At 40.6% G+C, this 21,493-nt stretch overlaps 1 protein-coding gene across 1 annotated transcript in view; it reads right to left on the bottom strand.

The window, feature by feature from the left end:
• The window catches only part of TBCD (tubulin folding cofactor D), a 202,975-nt gene that overhangs the window by 60,878 nt on the left and 120,604 nt on the right, over positions 1-21,493 (bottom strand). The window contains exons 19-24 of the mRNA XM_054978807.1: positions 19,210-19,290; positions 18,607-18,680; positions 18,032-18,149; positions 14,586-14,646; positions 13,102-13,124; positions 218-249 (exon numbers count right to left, since the gene is read on the bottom strand). Of these exons, the coding sequence (XP_054834782.1) occupies positions 218-249; positions 13,102-13,124; positions 14,586-14,646; positions 18,032-18,149; positions 18,607-18,680; positions 19,210-19,290 (389 nt within the window). The remainder of the gene's footprint in view (positions 1-217; positions 250-13,101; positions 13,125-14,585; positions 14,647-18,031; positions 18,150-18,606; positions 18,681-19,209; positions 19,291-21,493) is intronic.

The following is a 21,493-nucleotide window of genomic DNA, read 5'->3' as shown; positions in this document are numbered from 1 at the left end:
ACAGATTCAAGAAAGGCAGCACCCTATTGAGAAGAGATGCTAAGTTCACACTACAGGATCTAAAACCATGACATTCCTTGATAAATTTCAAGGTATGTTTATAGCTACTATACTAAATCTTCAGAACAAAAATACAAAATAGTACAGAGTGCACAGTAATATAACAAACATACAAACTAAAAACAGGGCACCAATTAACAGGTGCCATGTAACATACCAGCAGGTCTCATTAGTTCTCCACCTAAGCCCCTGAAAAGAAAAAAGAAAAATATTGATTGAAGACCTAATTACCAATGTTTCTCATGGCACAGGAAACCTCAAGGACAACCAGTACACAACTTTGTTTTCACAACTGCAGAACAATTCCCTTTCAATGCACTTTGCAGCTGGATTTTAGTGCCTGAAACAGCAAAACCCACTTGCAAACAATTGCTAAAGTGCACTGAAAGTGGACTTAAAGTGTATTATTCAGTGTGTGTGAAAGCTAACTCTTCATCCTTGCCAAGACCTTAATGCACCATGATTCAACTCTCGCCTCATTTCACTTCATGTTTTCTATAAAGCCTTTTCCTGAGCCACTGTAGAGTATGTTAATTGTTTTGTGGAAATCAGCAAGTGATATTATACAGCAAAGAAATGTGCAGCATGACAATGTCACATCTTAGGTAAGTGAAAGGGCACGAGAGAGCACACATGCTTGCACACCAGGTTTTGAGGCCTTTTTAGATGTCCCTACACAGTCACGCTAGCAAACATCTCAGCCCTGAATCATACGCTACATGGCTCAAAGGCAAGCTTTGTCTGCTAACATAAGAACTGACAAGTCACTTAGTACAGCGAAGCCTCAGGAGATAGATATAGCTTTTGGGCACCTGTGCAGGAATACATTAATCTTTGTTGTTACCCAAGTACATCTAGAGAAGCAGGATACTAATTACCAATAGCCAAGGAGTCTTCCTAAACAGATTAATAAGGCAAGCGTACAAGCATACTACCAGCAGAAGTCCAATCCTTCTGCCACTTAACTGAGTTGCAAATCACTCCCTCATCCCAAGAGCATAGCGGGAAGGGAGCTTGGATGGATTAGTCATTAGGTGCAAATATAAACAATCATAAACACCTTGTTTCATATCCCTGTTTTTGTCAAGCCCTCATAAGTTCACATAAAGTTAAAAAAAAAGAAGTTTTAAAAAAATCTTATGAAAACAGAGAAAATGTGAAGGAGTAGCAGGCCCTGACCCAATTCTGTCCTTGATCCCGACTATGCAAATAACCAAGAAGAGAAAGTGATAGCGATATGCTGAGAAATGAGTCCTCTGTGACACACTGTATGTGGTTTTGGACAAGCAGAAGTATGAGGAACATGTGAGGCAGAAAAAGGTGTAGTATCAAGAATTTCCCTGTAAGGACACAAATGGAGAATCTGAGCCTCTGAGATAACATTATGTCCCAGAAAGGGTTCTCTTGTTAAGATTTGAAGTGTCCTGGTAAAGAAAGGTTCTGAGGACACTGAACACAAAGGAACTGCAGACACTTAAAAGTGTTGAAAGAATGTGCCAAAACTTAGAAGACATATACAGGGCAAGAACAGGCACCACCATCTGAGTTTTGGCTTCCGGCACCAATTAGGAAATGGAGACTAATGAACAGCAACATTGGGCAAACTATTAGGTTCAGCATGATGTTTTCTGCCTATTACGGCTGTGCAAAACAAAACAAAGAAGCCAAAAATACACCTGGAAATCGCTGTTTCATTTTGTTAAAGCAGCTTCTGGAATGGTGAACCAAATCCAGGAAACCACATTATAACAATACGCTCCCATCAAAAGTCTCTGTGTTGTTTCCTATCTTACTTCATAGCGGCGGCAGCATCCTGTTTTTCTTAACGGCATTCACCAATTGGATCCCAAGGAGAGATCCATTACATTATTAACTAACTCTGTTGGAGGGGAAGGGGAAGTGTGTACAATGCACCTGAGTGCATCTTTTTTCCCCTGTCACCACCCAGGAAATGGCATTGTCTCACTGCGAATCAGGTTCTCGCAAGGGAAGACCTCTCCCCATCTATCAGCTTTGGAAACATTTGGAAGGGAAAGTGTGCAGACTTCAGTAATAGGCTGCAATTCTAAAGAGCAAGCACATTGAATAACAAGGGATTCACATCTGAGTAGACCTGTTTAGGGGTGTGGGGGGTGCATCTTGGTCTGTTTTATGGTGCAAGCCAGGCACTGGTTTGTCTCCTCCTCCACCCCTATCAGGGCACTTGGATGGCTGGTCATTGTGAGGAAAAGGGTCACGGGAGAAGAGGTGCAAGTGGTCAGTTCAATCAATCAAATTTAATAAAAACCCTGGAAGACTTTGATCATAGGCTGCAATTCTAAAGGCATTTCCCTGAAAGGAAGCATTATTGAATAACATGTAACCTACATCTATTTAGGATTCCTGCAAGCCATTCGACTACTCTGTCCTTTCAAAAACAATCTTGCCTCCCCACAGCAAAAGGAAAATTTATAGGAAAAAACACAGGACTTTTTAGGCAGGGGGAGTTGACAACAATGCTGCCTGCCTGCCTGCCTTCACTTGGACAACAGAGATTGACATGGATTAATGCAAGAACACCCCCTTGTCGTGCCAAAAAATCTGCAAAGGGCAAGGAAACATGGCACTAACAGGCAACAGAAAGATGCAAAGTTAATAATTTACTGGTGCTACAGAAAATGAAAAAAAAAAACCCCTGAACACAAAGCAGAATTCTTAATGCTACCACTCCGCTACCCCTTTGCCAGCCTGCCAGTTTTCCACCGTAGTGTACACCCGCCAACCCTTGCCTTTTTCAGGGCTCATTGAGCTATGTGTGTGTGTATATGTGTGTGTAGTGTAACTGAGAAAAAACTCAGTGGATCAATGGTTTAGAGAGAGCACAGTGTTTTGTGCAATTTTGGTGCTGTTAAGTGCCAAAAGAGCTGTCCCCAAGAGCCTGGCAGCCCTGATTGCAAAGATATCAAAAACCCCAAACAGATTAGATCTGAGCCAGCAACACCCCACCCAGAAAAAAACAATAATGGTACATAGTTCCTTCGGAAACCCTGGATCCAAAAATGAAATGGAATTTTTTCAGTGCACACCTCTACTAGAAATTTATAATCTCTGGAAAGCATGAAAAACATTTTTGCAGAGTCCTATAAAATGGTGCTAGAAGTGGAGGTGCTGAAACCAATTCCTGTTGGTTTGCCTCAAATGGTGGCAGTCAGTGCCTTTTCCCACAAGGAAGCTCTGTGCCTCAAGAAGCTGTTACAACATGCCTGTTTAGTAAACTCCAGGTAGTGTAGGCAGAGATCCACTTTATGTTCTTCCCAAGCCAAATCAGGCAGCTTTTGTGACCATCTTTAGTGTGAAGCTACTCCCACAAATGCAGCAATTTTTACAAACGTATCACTATGTCATAAGCATGCAAGGGCTAATTAAAGGTTGAGGGAGTAAACAAAAAACAAGAGAAGTCACCTTACTAAACAATGGAAACAGAAATACTGTGAATACATCCCCATTAGAAGCTGGGTTATAGTTACCTCTTACAGAGCTGTTCCACTAAGCACTCTATTTTCCAGAATATAACTACAGTGTTAATGGATACTTTGATACTAAGCTACATGAATCAGTGGCCTGACTCAACATAAATAGCTTTTCACAACAGACTCCTGTGGAGTTATAACATAGAAACAATTGTATCAGCAATTCCCAATATATTCTTTAAAATGTTGACCTAATATTTTAGAAACTACCTTTCCCAACTTTTTAAAAACCCATCCATTATGTAAGCACTGTGAGAAGTAACTCTTTGGTATGCTTTGTATGTACTGAAAATCATTTTAATTGGGGGACTGAACTCTAGCACTTGCAAGGACAGAGAAAAAAATCTATTTATTACTGTCCCCATACGTTATGATATAACCTAAGTGCTTTTGCCAAATTCTTTTTTAATTTCTACAACAAAAGGCAGGACAAGGTAATCTCTTGGTCTTCTGAGAATATATTTCTTATTATTCAGTTTGGTGTAGTGATTAAGAGCGCAGGAGAACCAGGTTTGATTCCTCACTCCTCCACTTGAAGCCAGCTGGGTGACTTTGGGTCAGTCACAGCTTCTAGCTCTCTCAGCCCCACCCACCTCACAGGGTGTTTTGTTGTGGGGATAATAATGGCATACGTTGTAAACTGCTCTGAGTGGGTGTTAAGTCATCCTGAAGGGTGGTATATAAATCGAATGTTATTATTGTTATTATTATCATTTCTGTACTAGAAATCTTCCTATCAGAAACTAGTAAACAGAACAATGGAAACATTATAATTAGTTTGATGGTGTTCCTAGACAAATGACTGCAGCTATTTTCTCAAAATTCCAAGAAACCACTTCTCAGATGAAAACCTTCAGGACACTACACCTTGACTGCTCTTCAGAAAACCAGTTGAGCTAGTTCAGAGTGCTTGCCTACTAAAAGCCAAGTGTATGGGCTCTTACAAAATAATCCAAAGAGAAATATTTCAGATGGTGCCTTCTCTAGTCTCTTCCCACATTTCTCTCTAAGATCCACAGAAAATAAATTGTTAGTTGTTCCATATAACCTTAGTATCATGGCTATAACAATGGAGCAGGCTCTTATCATTGTGTTCTTCCAGTACTACAGGAACCAGTTGCTACTGAATTTGTTTTCTAATTTTTATAGCAGTTGATTTTTAGAACAACCATTTTTAACATTTTAATACTCCTAACTTGCTTTCACTTTGATCTGGATAGCCCAGGCTAGTCTGATCACATCAGGCTCAGAAGCTAAACAGCAGGGCACCCACACGGGGGGGGGGTACATTTTGCTGGGCCTGGAGGTCCAGTAGAGCTACCAGGTCCCCGGTGGGGGCAGAGGATCCACCACCCCCACCCCTACTCATCTGGCTGGCAGGGGGGGAAAGGCAGGGGAACAGGCTTCCTGGGCATGCTTCTGGGGCAGCATGTCATCGTGCCACTCTGGGAGTGCTCTTGTGCTTTGCACGGGGCTGATTTGGGCCCCGTGCGAAATGTGGCTGCTCCTGGGCTTGTGCGATTATGTCATTTCCTGGAAGTGATGTCACTGTGCCACTCCAGGAGTGCGTGCACTCAAAAACAAGAAAGATGAATGCCAGGTCTACCCTTCCCACCAGGAGGGTAACGGAACCTGGCAACCCTAAGGCCCAGAAGGCCTGACAGGCTGCAATCCCTATTACTATGAGGAAAAAAGTTAAAGATGAACTGTACATCATGCCTGAGGATATTTATAGAAACTTATTTTCTTATATCCATTGCCTATGGCTTGTGAAATTTGGGGAGTCAATCAGAAGCATAGTTAGAGCAGCAATCTCAAGCAATGTTCTGAACTGCTGGGCTTCCTGGGTCTATCATATCAAGAATGACCAATCCCAGAAGGGAAGGCAGGGATACCTGGTGGGAAGGGCAAAGCAAAGCACCATAAAAGAATGAGAACAAGTGGTGAAGCTTCTTCTGGAAGGATTTGCAGTCTCAATATATATGTGGGTAAGAATATAATTCACGCACAATCAGAAACACATCTGCTACTGTGTCTGGTGGTGGCAGCTATAAATACAGACCAAGCAGCCAGAAATGTAAAAAGGTAAAAGAAAGAGAACAAAAAGAAGCTACAGGAAACCTATCTATAGTCCAGTTTTTCAAATCAGACAAGTCTTTTCTGCAGCCAGGCAACAATACAGTCATCAGAGAAGAAGATGAACAAAATCAAGACGAAAATTATTTCAATAGAGTGGCTAAATTTGTAGCAATTTATTTTCAGTAAAATGTGCATAGCCCTACAGATTCTTTGCACATTGTCAATGACTGTGGAGGAAAGCTGAGAGAAGTTCCAACAAACTAGCTCTCATTAAAAACTACAAGTGCTCTACAATGGGGCAAGAATGGTTAAGCCACCTAGCCATCTTGTCCACTGAGTATGAACTTGCAAGAGAAATTGACTTTGGGGGGCTAATTCATATTACAATGAAAAGGGACAGAAAAATAAAGCTTTAAGTGAATTGGCCTAAATTTTACATCTATTGACAGGATAATATGTTTTTAATGACCAAAAAGTTACAAAATTGTTAACAAATCTGTAGGACTCTCAGGATGGGTACTATTATTAAATAAAAGTTGCAAAAGTGGGCATTTTTCAGAAATGCAAAACAAGTAACAGTGATTTTATAACTAAAACTTTTTTCATAGTTCATGAGATCGTATGTATGGGATGGGTTGGGGTGTTGGGGCATGGGGGGCAGAACTTACCATTCTGAACTGGGCATGAAAAAATAATGCTCAGGACCTGCTAAGCAGAGTAAGCTGGGCTCTAGACTTGGATTTGAAGCCAACAAGGAAGTCCAGGATTGCTATGCAGAGGCAGGCAATGACAAACCACTCCTGTTTGTCTCTTGCCTTGAGAACTCTATGAGGTTGCCACAAATTGGTTGTGATTGGATGGTAACAAGTACAACAAACATAAAAATTGCTTTGAGAAGCCCAGTTGAAAGCAAATCATACATTTTAAAAACATTTCATATGCCCCTCGAAGGCACTGTAACATCTTGAAAGTATAATTTTTAAAGCCATTTGTGAAAAAGCACAATGCTTTTTCACAATGCTTTTTTCACAATGCACAATGCTTATGGACTCCCCAAAATACATAAGGATTCAGTCCCACTCCGACCCATTGTGAGTGCCATTGGCTCACCGACATATGAATTAGCTAGACATCTGGCCGATCTCCTGCAGGACCACATCGGGAAAACCTCGTCTTACATCAAAGATTCAGCAGATTTCATCAACAAAATCAGTTCTCTGAAACTCAATCCTCAAGACATACTAGTCAGTTTTGATGTTGTATCCCTGTTTACCAAGGTTCCAGTAAAAGACACTATTGCACTTATTAATCAGATTTTCCCAGAGGATGTAACAGCCTTATTCCACCATTGTCTGACAACCAGTTACTTCCAATGGGACAACGAATTCTATGAACAGATGGATGGGGTGTCCATGGGGAGCCCACTCAGCCCAGTTATAGCAAACTTCTACATGGAACATTTTGAAAAAACAGCTCTAGAATCAGCACCCCACAAACCTAGTGTATGGTTCCGGTTTGTGGATGATACATTTATCATTTGGAACCATGGGGAGGAAGAATTGATGGGGTTTTTGAATCATCTCAACAACATCCACTTGAACATACAATTCACAATGGAGAAAGAAATCGAGGGGAAACTCCCATTCCTGGATACCTTGGTCATCCGCAAAGCAAACTTTCAGTTAGGTCACAGGGTCTACAGGAAACCAACTCACACTGATCAGTACTTACACAAAAACTCCAATCACCACCCCCGACAGAAAAGAGGCATAATGAAAACATTAGTGGATCGTGCAAGACGGATATGTGAGCCGCACTTTCTCAATGAGGAAATTAATCATCTAAAACACGCACTTCAGGCAAATGGCTACTCCAGAAATGAAATCCGAAGAGCAATCAAACCCAGGATGAATCAAACAACCAAGGAAAAACAGTCTCCTACAGGAAAAGTGTTTTTGCCATATATCAAAGGAATTACTGATCAGATGGGAAAGCTTATGAAAAAGCATAACCTCCAAGCAGTATTCAGACCCACCCGAAAAATACAACAGATGCTACGATCAGCAAAAGACAGTAGAGACCCCCTCACCTCTGCAGGAGTATACCGTATACCCTGTAGCTGTGGACAAGTTTACATCGGGACCACAAAGCGTAGCATCCAGACAAGAATAAAAGAACATGAAAGACACTGCAGACTTGGACAACCTGAAAAATCAGCAGTGGCTGAACATAGCCTAACTCAAACAGGTCACAGTATCTTATTCCAGGACACCAAAATACTGGACAACACTTCCAACTACTTTGTCAGACTGCACAGGGAAGCCATTGAAATTCACAAGCATAACCAAAACTTCAACAGGAAAGAAGAAACCTTAAGAATGAACAGAGCATGGTTTCCAGTTCTGAAAAACACCAGGCTAACAAAACATTCTATCCCCGACAATAGCCCTGCAGAGAAGATTAGCACATCAAGTACCAATCCATATGCAAAAGAACCTCCTCAGGATACAGTGAAGCCTCCCGCCATTAGCATTCCACACCCTGGGAAACTCTTACAGGATGACTCAGCTCAACCCCACCCCTCCTGAGTAGATACAAATGACCTACATCTTTTCCACACTGTGACACTGAGAGATCTCTGTCTTTTGGTGCTACACCTCTGAAGATGCCAGCCACAGCTGCTGGCGAAACGTTAGGAACTACAATGCCAAGACCACGGCAATACAGCCCGGAAAACCCACAACAGCCATCGTTCTCCGGCCGTGAAAGCCTTCGACAATACAAAGCACAATGCAATTTTGAAGCCTTACTGATAAGGACCAAATTTTATTAAGGATGTTATGACACCCATAAATGAACTGTGACAAAATGAATCTCTACTGATTATGCACTTTGACATTAAAAGAGTTTACAACAGACTCTGTAAAGCTCTATTAACATAAGGCTTTAATATTTTTAGGTACATTAGCTCAAGTACTTTAGCTAATGCACCAAATGAAGCTATTTTTCCTCCTGAATGAATGGTTCATATTTAAAACATTTGTTTTGCACTTAGAGGTTCAATTCAGTTCTGTTTCCATAGATGTCAAATTGTTATACTGCAGCTGCTAACAACAGCACAAAGAGTATCAGTGGTTTCTAGCCTCTAAATTTATTTGCAACAAAGGTCCAAACCCTAAAGCAGTATGATATCTGTTTATATGTACCCATACTTCCTTCCCATTATTTAAATCATGAAAGAGTAACAATGAATAAAAATTATATGGGATGCTAAATTATAGAGGCTGTATTGACCACAGAAAGTAAGATAAAAACATGTATGATTACAGTTCTTATGAAATCGCTCGCTAATGCTGAAAGCATGCACACTTTTGTATCTTACCTCACTCAGCACTGTATTGACAAGAGAGGGAACACAAACCACCACCTGGGGCACACAAGTTAAAAATACACTGCTACCATCACATCAACATAGCTGCTTTCTGGCTAGCTGGTACCAAGCATTTCTTTCCTCTCATACAGCCCTCCATCACACGGCAACTTAATGCAACATAAAGGAGCATGCAGTGTGTTTTACCTACTGTGTAATGTGAAAGAAACATACTAGAATAGGATGTATGTTTTGCCGTTTGCCGTATCCTAGAAAGCCAGTCATTGATAAACAGGGAGAGGTCAACTAATGCCGCCCTATTGTGCCTTTCCTAGGTTTTAAAGAATGACCTCTCTTTCAACTCTTTATATGCATGCTCCGTAAGAATAAAATTAGCATGCTGATCTTCTTTAGCAACTGAGAAAACAGAACTAGACAAGGGTAAGTGATAGTAATTTAATACAGAGTACCTACAATAGAATGATTATGAGTAATGCAAGAGTGGCAGTTATTCTTTATTTTGGATTATTTGGTCTACTTGTTTTTTTAAAAATATCTATATAACTTTTTTCCCTCCCAGACATCCCAGGACCCAAGGCAGGATTCCTTTGTAAAACGGTATGATCGTGCATATAAAGGTGTCAGGTGAGAAATATATGCTTCAAAGAGTAGCATGTGAACTTTTAAGCTCTGTTCTGCAAGTACTACTAAAAATGTAATAATTAGTAGGAATTAAACATACTGCAAACTTCTGTAGTGTTTAGCTGGATAAATGGAGCACTGGTACTGGACCTAAGACAATCTTTCTTTTCTAATTAAGGGCCAGAAGAGACATAATGCAGGAAAATCCATCATAGGATCTTCCCACACATTTTTTAAAAGACTCATAGCTTCTGCATAGAGCCTAGCAGGGCATGGAGGGAAAGGGGGCCTACCATCTCATCCCTCAGCATTATTAGCTGTGGAAAGGAAAAAGGACAGGCACCTTCTTTTTGCATGCATTTTCTTTTCTATAGTTAGCAACAACGAGGTGGTCAAAGCAGTTTTGATGGGTCAAATCTTGTGGGGTTGAAGAGATAGGTCCCTTCTCTCCCTCCCCCATGCTCCCAATCCAAAATTGAGTCCCACATAAAAGCTATTAGCCCTTTAAAAAGTCCTAGGAAGGATCAGTCACGGATCTTCCAGCGTCAAGGTTGATTTGGGCTTTAGTCTTTGATTTTCAAATTTGTTGAACCAATGCTCTGAATCCTAAATGCTGAAAGTAACACGCTGATTTGAATCTAAAATGTTAGAATGTCCACTTTTAATTAATGAAAGCTTTTGAACATCTCTTTATAATTCACAGAGGAGACTGATGGATGTAGATAGGAGATACTGAAAGCTTCTACAAAAGACTACCATACTTGATGTCACAACTAAAGACGGGCATGAACCGAAATATGAACCAAAGTTCGTGACGAACCAGGCTGGTTCGTGGTTTGCAAACCGGCGGTTTGTCAGAGCACATTTCTGACGAACTGCCACAAACTTTAGGCTGGTTCGGGTTTGTCACTGCAGACAGCCTGGCTCCAATCAATCAGTTTCCTAGGCAAACAGGGGATGGACTTCCTGCAGACCTCCTGCTGACCTGGAAGTGACGATTTGCTGACCTGGATGTGACGTTTTCACGAACCAACAAACCAGTTCGTGAACTGGGGCAGGTTCGTGAAAGTTCGTGGTTCGTGAAATGCGATGAACCACGAACAGCACAGTTCATTTTTTTTCCAGTTCATGTCCATCTCTAGTCACAACTTCTGACTCTTAGATCTAAGTATAAAAATCTAATCAAACAAAACAAAACTGAACATGCAAAACTTCTTTGGAAGGAGCTAGAACGAGCTGTTGTTGAAAAGAATGAAGCTCATTTCTGGGAATTAGTCTTAAACAAAAGAAACAGTTCTCTCTGTAGGAATGATGCATTTTTATCAGAAAGGGAGTGGTTTTTATATTTCAATGATGTTTTTGGTTCTCATTCCCCTTCCATTGATGGAAATGTAAAACTGCAAGCAAACACTCCTGTAGACCTTTTGAACCTCATAGAATGGGACCCCATTTCAGCAGCAGAGATTAGAGGCCTTACTGCTTCGCTAGCCTCTGGCAAATCACCTGCAGAAGACTTGATTCCTCCAGTTATATAAGGCTTTTCCAGACTGGTGGGCCCCAGTGTTAGCCAGAGTCTTTACACAAATTAACGACACTGGCTTAATCCCTCTCCTCAGTTGGAAACTAAGTATTATTGTCCCCATTCATAAAAAGGGGACAGATCAGTTCCACAAAATTATAGACTCATAAGCTTGCTTGCTATTGCGGCCAAACTATACAGCAAACACTTGCATTCCAGACTAGAGGACTAGGTGGATGAGAAGCAAATTATTTACCCAGTCCAAGCAGGTTTTAGAAAGGGCATAGGGATTATTGATCAGTGCCAAACTTTCTATCATTTGGCATGTTCGGGTATTCATGGCCACTTGAAGGCTTTAAACATAGTGTTTGTTTATTTGGCCGCAGCATTTGACTCTATCGATAGATCCCGCCTGTGGGCAAAGTTAGCGGGCTTCTTTGAGCCAACCCTTTAGGAAAAGGGCAAAAGTGTCCTCCTGGAACATCCTTGGTAACCCTATCAGTCAATGCAGTTCCTTTAAATACCTTGGTGTTACTTTTAGAGAGACTTGAAGGGCGGACGTCTTATAGATTCAGTTTTGAAATTATTTCAGAGCAAGGTCATTCTTCATCTCCTCTATGGAGTTGAAGTTTGGGGATGGAGAGAGGGAAACCTATCTAGTATAGAAGTAATCCAGAACCATTTCTTAGCCCTCTCTAGGGGGTTTCCAGCAGCTCTGATGAAAGCGGAATCAGGTCTCCCCTCCCTTAGGTGAGCTTGAGCGTATCTGGCCATTATAAAATACTGGGTAAAGAATAAAAATCCTAGCCAAGTTTCATTCAGTCAACAATCTTTCAATTCTTTGATGGCCAATAACTCGCAGCGCTATGTTTACCTTAATGAGATATTCTTAAGGTACTCTATTCCTGATGATCTGATAGGGTCTCTGGCCACCTACCTCCAACTTAGGGACTGGATTTTTATCTCCGACGCATTGATCAATCACACCCAAATTCTAAATTCAAAAGCAGCACCATGGTTAAAATTTATTAAATTTGACCACGTCCGCTCTCCTTATCTTGCGAACATCTGTAATCATAATCTACCCTATTGCGATTTCAATCTATGCCTTCGGCAATATTGTCTGGACATTATTCTCAAACTCCTATAGCCCAAAGGGTCTGTATCTGTGGATCTAATATGGTAGAGGATTTATCTCATTTTATTCTTTTTTGTCCTTTATATTATGACCCCAGATAAAAGTTTCTAGTGGTATTTTTATCTGGTCTAAGCTTATACACTGATGCAGAGAAAATCTCATTTTTGCTTTCTGATGCTGATGCATGCATTTCATACAGAGTTTCATTTTTTGCCTTTGCTGCTATGAAAATAAGGTCTAATGCAGCAAAGAAAGAGGGCGTTACTTGAACTTGCAGTTAACTTATTGGTTGATAGCTTTAATTGATGTCTGTTTTAAAGGAATTTTGCTGTACTGTATATAGTTGTATTTTACCCAATTTTTATCTTATTTAATGGGGTCTTTGTAATTTTGTGATGGCCTATGACTATACACAATAAACTCTGAACTCTGACTACCATACTTTTTACTGAGGAGACACTATGTTTATACAGTGTGAGTTAATCGCTAAAACTGAGCTATACTATTAATTATGATAAACACATTTATCTCAGGGCTTGGCGGCCATGCTCCTAGTCCAAGCTAAAAGTGCTGTTATGTCTACATGCAATCTATAATACATCTGCGGTTAACAAATACAGGATACTTGTGCATACAGTCAATATAAATGTAGACACTTGCACTCTTCTATTGAGTTTCTGTGAGTACTTGGCTACATACTCTGAAAGATTTCACACACACACACACACACACACAAAATTCACTGTCACAGATGAAACCATCTACTTGGCATTCATTTTCTTACCGGTACAACTGACGACGACAAAGCTGTAAGAAAAAATTGACACTGAATCGGTCAAGAAGAATTTCCATTTGGAGCAAGCGCCACTTGATTTTTCTCTTTTCTTCAATATTATATAAATGTAAGCATTAATTTCTAAAGGACTATAAGGACTTAATTTGTAATGTGGATTGATTTACCCATTTTTGATAACTCTTTCAGATTTTCATTCCTAAAGCTATCCAAATAATAATGTTTTCATACCATTGGCTTAGATCCACCAGAGATGGAAAGGATACCATCTATGGAACAAGACTTCCCTGCGTCCTTAGCCACTGCAGCTTAAAATACTCTACAAAATGCTGCTCTGGGACCTGCAGAAAGGAGACCCCAGGAACAGCAAGGGAGTTGACATATAGTGAAAGGGGGGAAAATCTCCCTTCTGCCTACAAAAAATATTTGGGATCCAAGCCAATGACAGCAGTTTACAATGCATTACCTAGGATGCTCCTATAATATATTTCATATATTAAATACCTTTAACTGTAAAATATTCTCTACACACTCATCTTTTAAATTCTATGGGCAAAATTTCCCCATTTCTTTAACTTCATGTTGACTTTCACGTATTACTTGCAGTGTCCGTTTAGAACGGATTTTTCTCCAATCTGCTTCACTGGGGCTACAGTGTGGCATGCCCATCAGATTGTAAGCTCCTCAGAAGCAGAGGCTTGTGTTGATTGTGACTCTGAAAAGTATCCTTTTAATGAAGTTTAGTAGCAAACATCCGTCTATTAACTAGAATTATGCTAGACTTGAGTTCAAGAAATATTCTCAAATATTTTCCAGGCTACACAGAGTTATATATGGCCTCCTCTAACAATGAGCGTCTACCAAATCTGCAAACTCAACTATTACTTACATGACCTATTTTAACAGAAGAGGGGTTTCCTATGTAAAGAACATATTTGCAAAATGAAGATAGGCAACATAATTTTTTTAAGCAACATAATTTTTTTAAAAAGGCATTTAAGAAACTCTCCTGTACTGCAGTCTTAATCTTACACACACAAAAACCAAAGACGACAATGGTTACAGGTACCTGAACGAAGCATTACACACATACATAATTGTCAACAGAAATCACTCTCTGAGGGGTGGGACAATCCCAAACCATGAAACTCTCAGGTGTAGTTTTAAAAGAAAGAAAGAAAGAAAGAAAGAAAGAAAGAAAGAAAGAAAGAAAGAAAGAAAGAAAGAAAGAAAGAAAGAAAGAAAGAAAGAAAGAAAGAAAGAAAGAAAGAAAGAAAGAAAGAAAGAAAAAGTTTCCAGGCAAGTGGACAAGAGACAAACGGACTTCAAATGAGATGAAGATGCTCTCACAATGCCTTCTCCATCTTTACCCCCTCCCACATCGGATGTGGGGCATAAGTTCTCAACTTCCAAATGCAACAAACAGACTGTACAGATATTCAGCTAGTTTTCCAGCAAATATAAATGGCACCAACCTCTACATGGATCTGCTTAAGTCCTTCCAAGATTTTCTCATTCATAAAGGATGTGACTGAGCTGCAAAGTTAAACAGTGTTTCAAGTCTCATTGATAGATTGTTCAAATTCTATGTTAAGCAATTTCTGAAGCCCTCTGTAACTTATTGACTTACTTCTTAATGAAGCACAAGCTACCTGAAGGGGCCCTTAATAACATATGCCTGCATTTAAGACTAACACATAAATCAGGACATAGTTTGGACAACTGAGATCATCAGATGCAGAATTAGTCTTTAAGATGATAGAAGTCTTTGTACTGAAAGCCATTTTTTTCTTAAAAATGGGACTGAGATTACTACAGAAAAGAGTTTAAAAGAACAAAACAGTTAACACAGAAAACAAATATTTCTGTCAGCTGTGAGGGAGGTAACAGGGCTTTACATACCTGTAACTATTGTTCATTGTCATTCTTCTGTGCATTCCCACATTGGGACTGCACATGCGCAGGCCTGCCCATGGAGAAACTTATTAGCTTTGTTAGAGCTCCGATAGGGGTTGCTGCTCTCCAGTCACATAGCCTAACCATTTTTCTGCCTAAAATGGGGCATGCAACCCAGGAAGAGCAACCCCCTCTCCCTCAGTTCTCCCGAGTCACCATGAACCCAAGCAATTACCATTAGAGAGTTCACAGCCAGGCAGGAGGGAAGGATGTGTGTCTGCACAGAAGAACTCGATGAACAATGGCTACAGGTATGTACAACCCTGTTTTCATCATCATTCTTCTGTGCATCCCCACATTGGAAAGATTACCAAGCTACACACAATAAGGAGGCAGGGTGAACCTCTCCAACTCAATTTTATTTAACTACAGCATAAGAGCATTACTGAAGACTATCTTCAATAGTGAAAACACATACAAACAATTCTCTTTTTTTTAAGTTATCCAACAACAACAACACAGGTATGGACCATTCAACATGTAGAATAACTATATACACATATATACATGAATATCTTTTATTTATTTTTATTTATTTTCGATTTTTATTCCGCCCTCCCCACATTTCCAGCAGGCTCAGGGCAGATTACATGTCATGCAAATTGAAATATATTAAAACTGTAGTGTCAACAGGAACATTTTCATGTCCATTTAATAGACAGTAGTGCATCAAACATATAAAAGTAAAAATCCCCTTTGGTTTACACAAATAAAGACTGCAACACTGTTCTTGCCTCAGCAACATCACATGTGACATCTACATCCATTGCATAATGATTAGCAAAGGTTACAGATGAGGACCAGGTTGCAGCCTTACATATGTGAGCAACTGGAACCCCTCTTAGAAAAGCAGATGATGAGGCTTGAGCCGTAGTAGAGTGAGCTCGGATCTCTAAAGGGCAGTCAACACCACCTTGCTGGTATGTACTACGGATTGTTGATACAATCCATCTCTATATAGTCTGGGCAGAAGCCCATTTTCCCTTCTTGGGTCCCCCAAAACAGACAAAGAGGTGTGCGTCTGTGCGAAATTCTTTTGTCCTGTAGAGCTAAAAGGATAATGCCCTCTTCAGATCCAAGGAATGCAATGACCTCTCTGCTTCTGACTGTGAAGAAGGGTAGAACACAGGAAGGATAACATCCTGTGAAACATGAAATGATTAAACCACCTTAGGCAGAAACTGCAAACTAGGTCTCAGTATAACCCTGTCAGAGTGGAATCTCAGGAACGGTGGGTCAGACCTGAGTGCAGAGAGCTCATTCACCCTCCTGGCAGAAGTTACGGCCACCAAGAAACACACCTTCCAGTAGAGCAACTCCAAGGGACAAGTAGCTAAAGGCTCAAAGGGCTTCAACATAAGTTGTGATACGGACAGAAAGCCAATGCGGGACAGAAAGCCAAAAAATGTCACTGTTAGAAGACAAAGGAAAGTCCAAAAACTGGTACAGAAGTCCAATACACATGAAATTCAAGCCGACAAAGATCAAGAGAAGGTGAAACGAAAGAGCTCTGAAGCTAGGTTCCTCTCTTCGCGGCGGCTAAGAGAGAATTGAGGGAGAGGGGGGTCGCTTCTCCTTGGTCACATGCCCAGTTTTAGGAGGGAAAAATGGTTAGGCTACTGGAGAGCAGCATCCCCTATCGGAGCTCTAACAAAGCTAATAAGTTTCTCCATCGGCAGGGCTGCACGTGCGCAGTGTCAATGAGGGGATGCACAGAAGAACGATGATGGATCCTAGGTGCTCAAATGCCAGAAGTATAGGTTTTGGCTTTTCATTCTGAAAACCAAGACATCAGTCAAGCTTCTTGATCCACTGACTGTTCCTGAAGAACATCACAATTCACTGTTGTCAGACTATGCAGTAGGTAAAGAAAGTGGCAGAACCTTGAAGAGCTACCGTCAACACTTTCCCCAATACACGTCTTCCATGGGAAACAGATACATTTTAGTGTGCTACTCCACTAGAATTCATACTGTTCCTTATGTTAGTATTAAATATCCCATGAGATCTTTAAAGTAATAATGGACATAGCCTCAAAGAAAAATATCTGAGGCTGATACAATCAGCGAGATCATTTGGTATTGCCTGCTTTGTATCAGAAGCAACTGAACATATTTATGGCCATTCCCATGCCTGTTCAACAATCCCAGTCTTTTAAATTCACTTATCCAGTGAGTTTCTCTACTAACTTAAAAATACTGTATATTTTTAGTGTCATCTCTCCTTTGAATTATCCTTCCTGAAACTCCTTAATAAGCCTTTAAAAAGAGAGATGGGAACCACTAATATACATAATGGTATGAGCTTGTCTATTTCTCGTGGTTCCTTTCTGACCACATTAGTTCCTTCTCTATGATGCCCTGGGAATTGGCCAACCAGGAAGAAATTCCCCTAGTGCTCTTACTGGCTTTTCAGCTCACAGAGAAGCAAGTTTTGTGCTGGAGCATTAATCTGAGTTCGAAGCTATTGCAGCAGCATGCATAAATGGGCCAAACATTCCTCTCCATATTTATCAGACAAAGCTCATCAGATATTTTCAACAGGCCCTGAAAATTCAAGAAGGAACACTTCCAATAACCAATTTATAACAGCTGAAATTAGTATTGATTAGTATGCTTTCTTTAAACAAAAAATGTTGAAACCCAATTTAACATGAACCAGGAAAAATATACAAGTTATAACTCAGCGATGATATATCAAACTAATATTTTAAATACATCACATGTGAATATGCATGGATTTCAAATTAAGATAAAAATGTGGTCAGCTGTCAAAGTAACTAATGGTACCAAGATGAATTTGTATTACTTCATTAAATACAACTTTTTTTTAAAAAAAACCCTTGGAAACACTGTGAAAACAAAAATTTCAGTGAATTAGCTCCCCAAGCTTTCCTAATTATAGTACAAACAGGTTCACAGACTAAACATAAATCATATTAGCAAATTTTATTTTGTCTTTTTACCTCCTCTTTTCTTCTGCTAGTTTACTCAAGGCGTGGGTAATCTCCGCACAGGCCAGAATTGCTCCATGACGAGTGTGCAAGTCTGTGCCCACTGCCAATGGCAGCAGTTTTGGTAAAACTGCAAGTGGTTAAACAAATAATTTCAAATGAAGTTATTAACGAACACTTCTGTTACACTTCCAATGTGAAGTATGGAAGACGAATCCTTAACAAATAATAAAAAAGGTTCTTCTTAAAATGCATATTTGTTTGTCCTGAAATTTATTTTACTGTATAGATGCCAGGCATTTTCCAGAACTATCAACAGAAAGTTTGGAGAAATTCTCACATCCTACATTCTATTACTCTACAGTAGTCCGTGTAATGTCCCTTGGAATATGCCACCGAAAGCAGGAAAAAGTAGGAAAAGAAGTATACAAGTCTTGCAAAATTCCACATACTATAAACTTTTTCGCTGGAAACAGCTACCAGCTGCTTATTTAGCAACACTGCATGGATTCTTACCACACTAATTCTAGGACTCTCAAAGTAACATGAAGGCGGCACTACATTAGCTCAAGGTTGTTTATACTCACCATTACATATCATATATTCAGAGGCCTGTGGTGTGAGATTATGAAGCGCTTTGGCTGATAACTCCCGAATGACACTGCAACATGGGGGAGGGAAATTCATCAATGTGGATGAGTAATTATAGCATGATCACAGTTCCACTTCCTTGATAATCAAAGCATCTACCCCATCCTCCAATTTTATCCTCACAACAATATCCCTGAAAAAGTGACTGGCTCAAAGTCACCAGTGAGCTTCATGGAACACTGGAATATGGAGCCCACGGATCCCTGGTTATGGTCTCAATCTAATGAAGCATCAAACTGGCACAAATGAATTCCTCTCACACAATACAGGATATAAAATAATTAAGAGGGCTCATAATATAAAAATCAAAGGGGACATTGTTTATGTAATTATAGCAATTTAAGCCATAAATAATGGATATCTGTTTTTCCACTATCACAACCAATCAGTAAGGCCTCTGGATATAACTGTGACTTAGTTAATTTTTATGTTTTGAATAACTGAAATAAAAACAGTACTGCCTACTATGTAAATTAGAGATTGACTATAATATTTGATCAAAGTACTGAGTTCCCCAATATTAACGTAATTAAACTTACCCATCCCAGTGATTGATCTTCATGTTAACCACGTGATCAATCATTGCCTCTGTGTACTCAGGAAAACCAGCAATATACACACTGATGGGAAGAAAATAAAATCACAAAGAGAATAGAAAGTTTCTCCAAATGCTGAATAACTACTCTTGAAACAGAATGTTTCCCCTTTCATTGTGTTTTAATTCTTCCCCTCAAACTATCCAAGAGAGGAGTGACTTAAGGTATTTGTAAAGTATAAAGCACTTGTGGTGTTATGACAGGAGAGTGTCAGATGCCTTGAATTACACCCAAGGGATCCAAACCTCAGGGGGAAACACATTTTCCCAAGGAATGGAGTAATAAACTGCTTTTAATTGCCAGCTTAGGGGAAATGAGTTTCTTGCAAGGAGATACCCATTTGCCCAACTGCCAGGAAGGGTAAGTTGGATGGCTATTTGGATAACCTGAATGGGGCAATACAGGAGAGAGAGGTGCACTGACTGGAGAAAAAATATTGAATGACCTATAATATGTGGGTGGAACCTACAAGGGGCATCACTTCAGCAAAAGGAAACCCACCTAGATATGGCAGAAGGAGTTACAAGATCTGGACACTCTGTCCGTGGTGCTCAAGTCAGATCAGGAACAAGGGAGAGAATAACAAGGGTGTCTGCCTCTATTTCATAAGTTCTAGCAGGCTTGTGTCCATCCCAAGGAGGGGAAGCCAAGTATCATCTGTATCTCTAAGCTTAGACTAGCCTCAAGTGTTTTATTTTCTCTCTTAGTTCTGCAATAGTTTAGTGCTGTGATAGACCTTTTCCCTATATACCTGTACTCTAAAGTGTAAAGCTGTGTTGTAGTGAATAAAGTTCTTTCTCTTTCACAAACTTAGACTGTGTTCAAAGAGCTTCATCTACAAGTCTAGCTATTCTCCCGTGCACATGCTACAATCTCGTTAGGCAGGATTGGATAGCAGAGAGAAGAAAAGGGAGGTGGGAGCTAAGAGCATCCATACTCCTCTCAGAGCCTCGCTACAAGTGACATCTTACACGCGAACAGCACTTGATCATTTTCGCAAGTCTTTCTGGGTACTGAAGTCCCTCTCCCACACCCCTTTTCCTTCTGTTCCTTCCCCTCTCTGTTAGAATGGCTGCCTGAAGAGACGGAGAAAGCCTATGACAGCAGCTTTTGCAAATCATCTTGCTGGGGGGTGGGGGATGCTCTGGAGAAAGCTGACATGCCGGTGAAGTCCTTCCCTCTCTGTTAGAACTGTTAGAATCGCTGCCTTAAAAGTCAGAGAAAGCCTGCTTTTGCAAATCGTTCCTCCAGTCACAAGCCTGCTCTCAATGATCTTTGGGGGTGGGCAGCTGCAACTTTCTCAGCTTTCTCTAGAGCATTCCACCCCCCTCCCCGAGCAAGACGATTAGCAAAGTTGCAGCTGCCCGCCCCCAAAGATCGAGAGCAGGCTTGTGACTGGAGAAACGATTTGCAAAAGCAGGCTTTCTTTGACTTTTAAGGCAGCGATTCTAACAGTTCTAACAGAGAGGGAAGGACTTCACCGACATGTCAGCTTTCTCCAGAGCATCTCCCACCCCACAGCAAGACGATTTGCAAAAGCTGCTGTCGTAGGCTTTCTCCGTCTCTTCAGGCAGTCATTCTAACAGAGAGGGGAAGGAACAGAAGGAAAAGGGGTGTGGGAGAGGGACTTCAGTACCCAGAAAGACTTGCGAAAATGATCAAGTGCCGTTCGCGTGTAAGATGTCACTTGTAGCGAGGCTCTCATTCAGAGCCCAATCAGTGTCCCAAGCTACTGGAGAACAAGATAGGGACATGTCTTGGTTGGTGGCGGTCTCAAACTACCCAGTGGGAAGTGGGGCAAGAAGAACAGGAAGTGCCCTCGCACACACATATGCAGCCCCTCCTGCTTGGTATGACATATGGTGTTATATTGGTGGCAAGGCCACCACTACTACAACACACAGAATGCCAAATTAGAAGCAATTAGGAATTCTGCCCACATTCCTCTCCAGCCTGAAAAAACAACTTGTGTTTCTGTTCCCTTAGTACAGAGTTTTGCTTCTCAATGCCAGATCAAGGACTGGGAACACAGTCAACATCCTTAAGCTCTTCTGCTACTGTATGTGTGGCAAAGCATAGGACATGGTCCTGAGAAAGATCATCCAAATAATATGTGGGTGGAACCTAAAGAACTGCAAACAGAATGAGTTTACAAAAGGACATTTTGCCACTATGGGAGGGGGAGGGGGATATTCCACACCATCAACATTAAGAAAAACAACGTGAA

The sequence above is a fragment of the Eublepharis macularius genome, chromosome 4 (genome assembly GCF_028583425.1).
Source record: "Eublepharis macularius isolate TG4126 chromosome 4, MPM_Emac_v1.0, whole genome shotgun sequence".
In the NCBI taxonomy this organism is placed as follows: Eukaryota; Metazoa; Chordata; class Lepidosauria; order Squamata; family Eublepharidae; genus Eublepharis; species Eublepharis macularius.
Note: the sequence above shows the minus strand (reverse complement) of the source record. Positions and strands in the feature narration are given on the sequence as shown.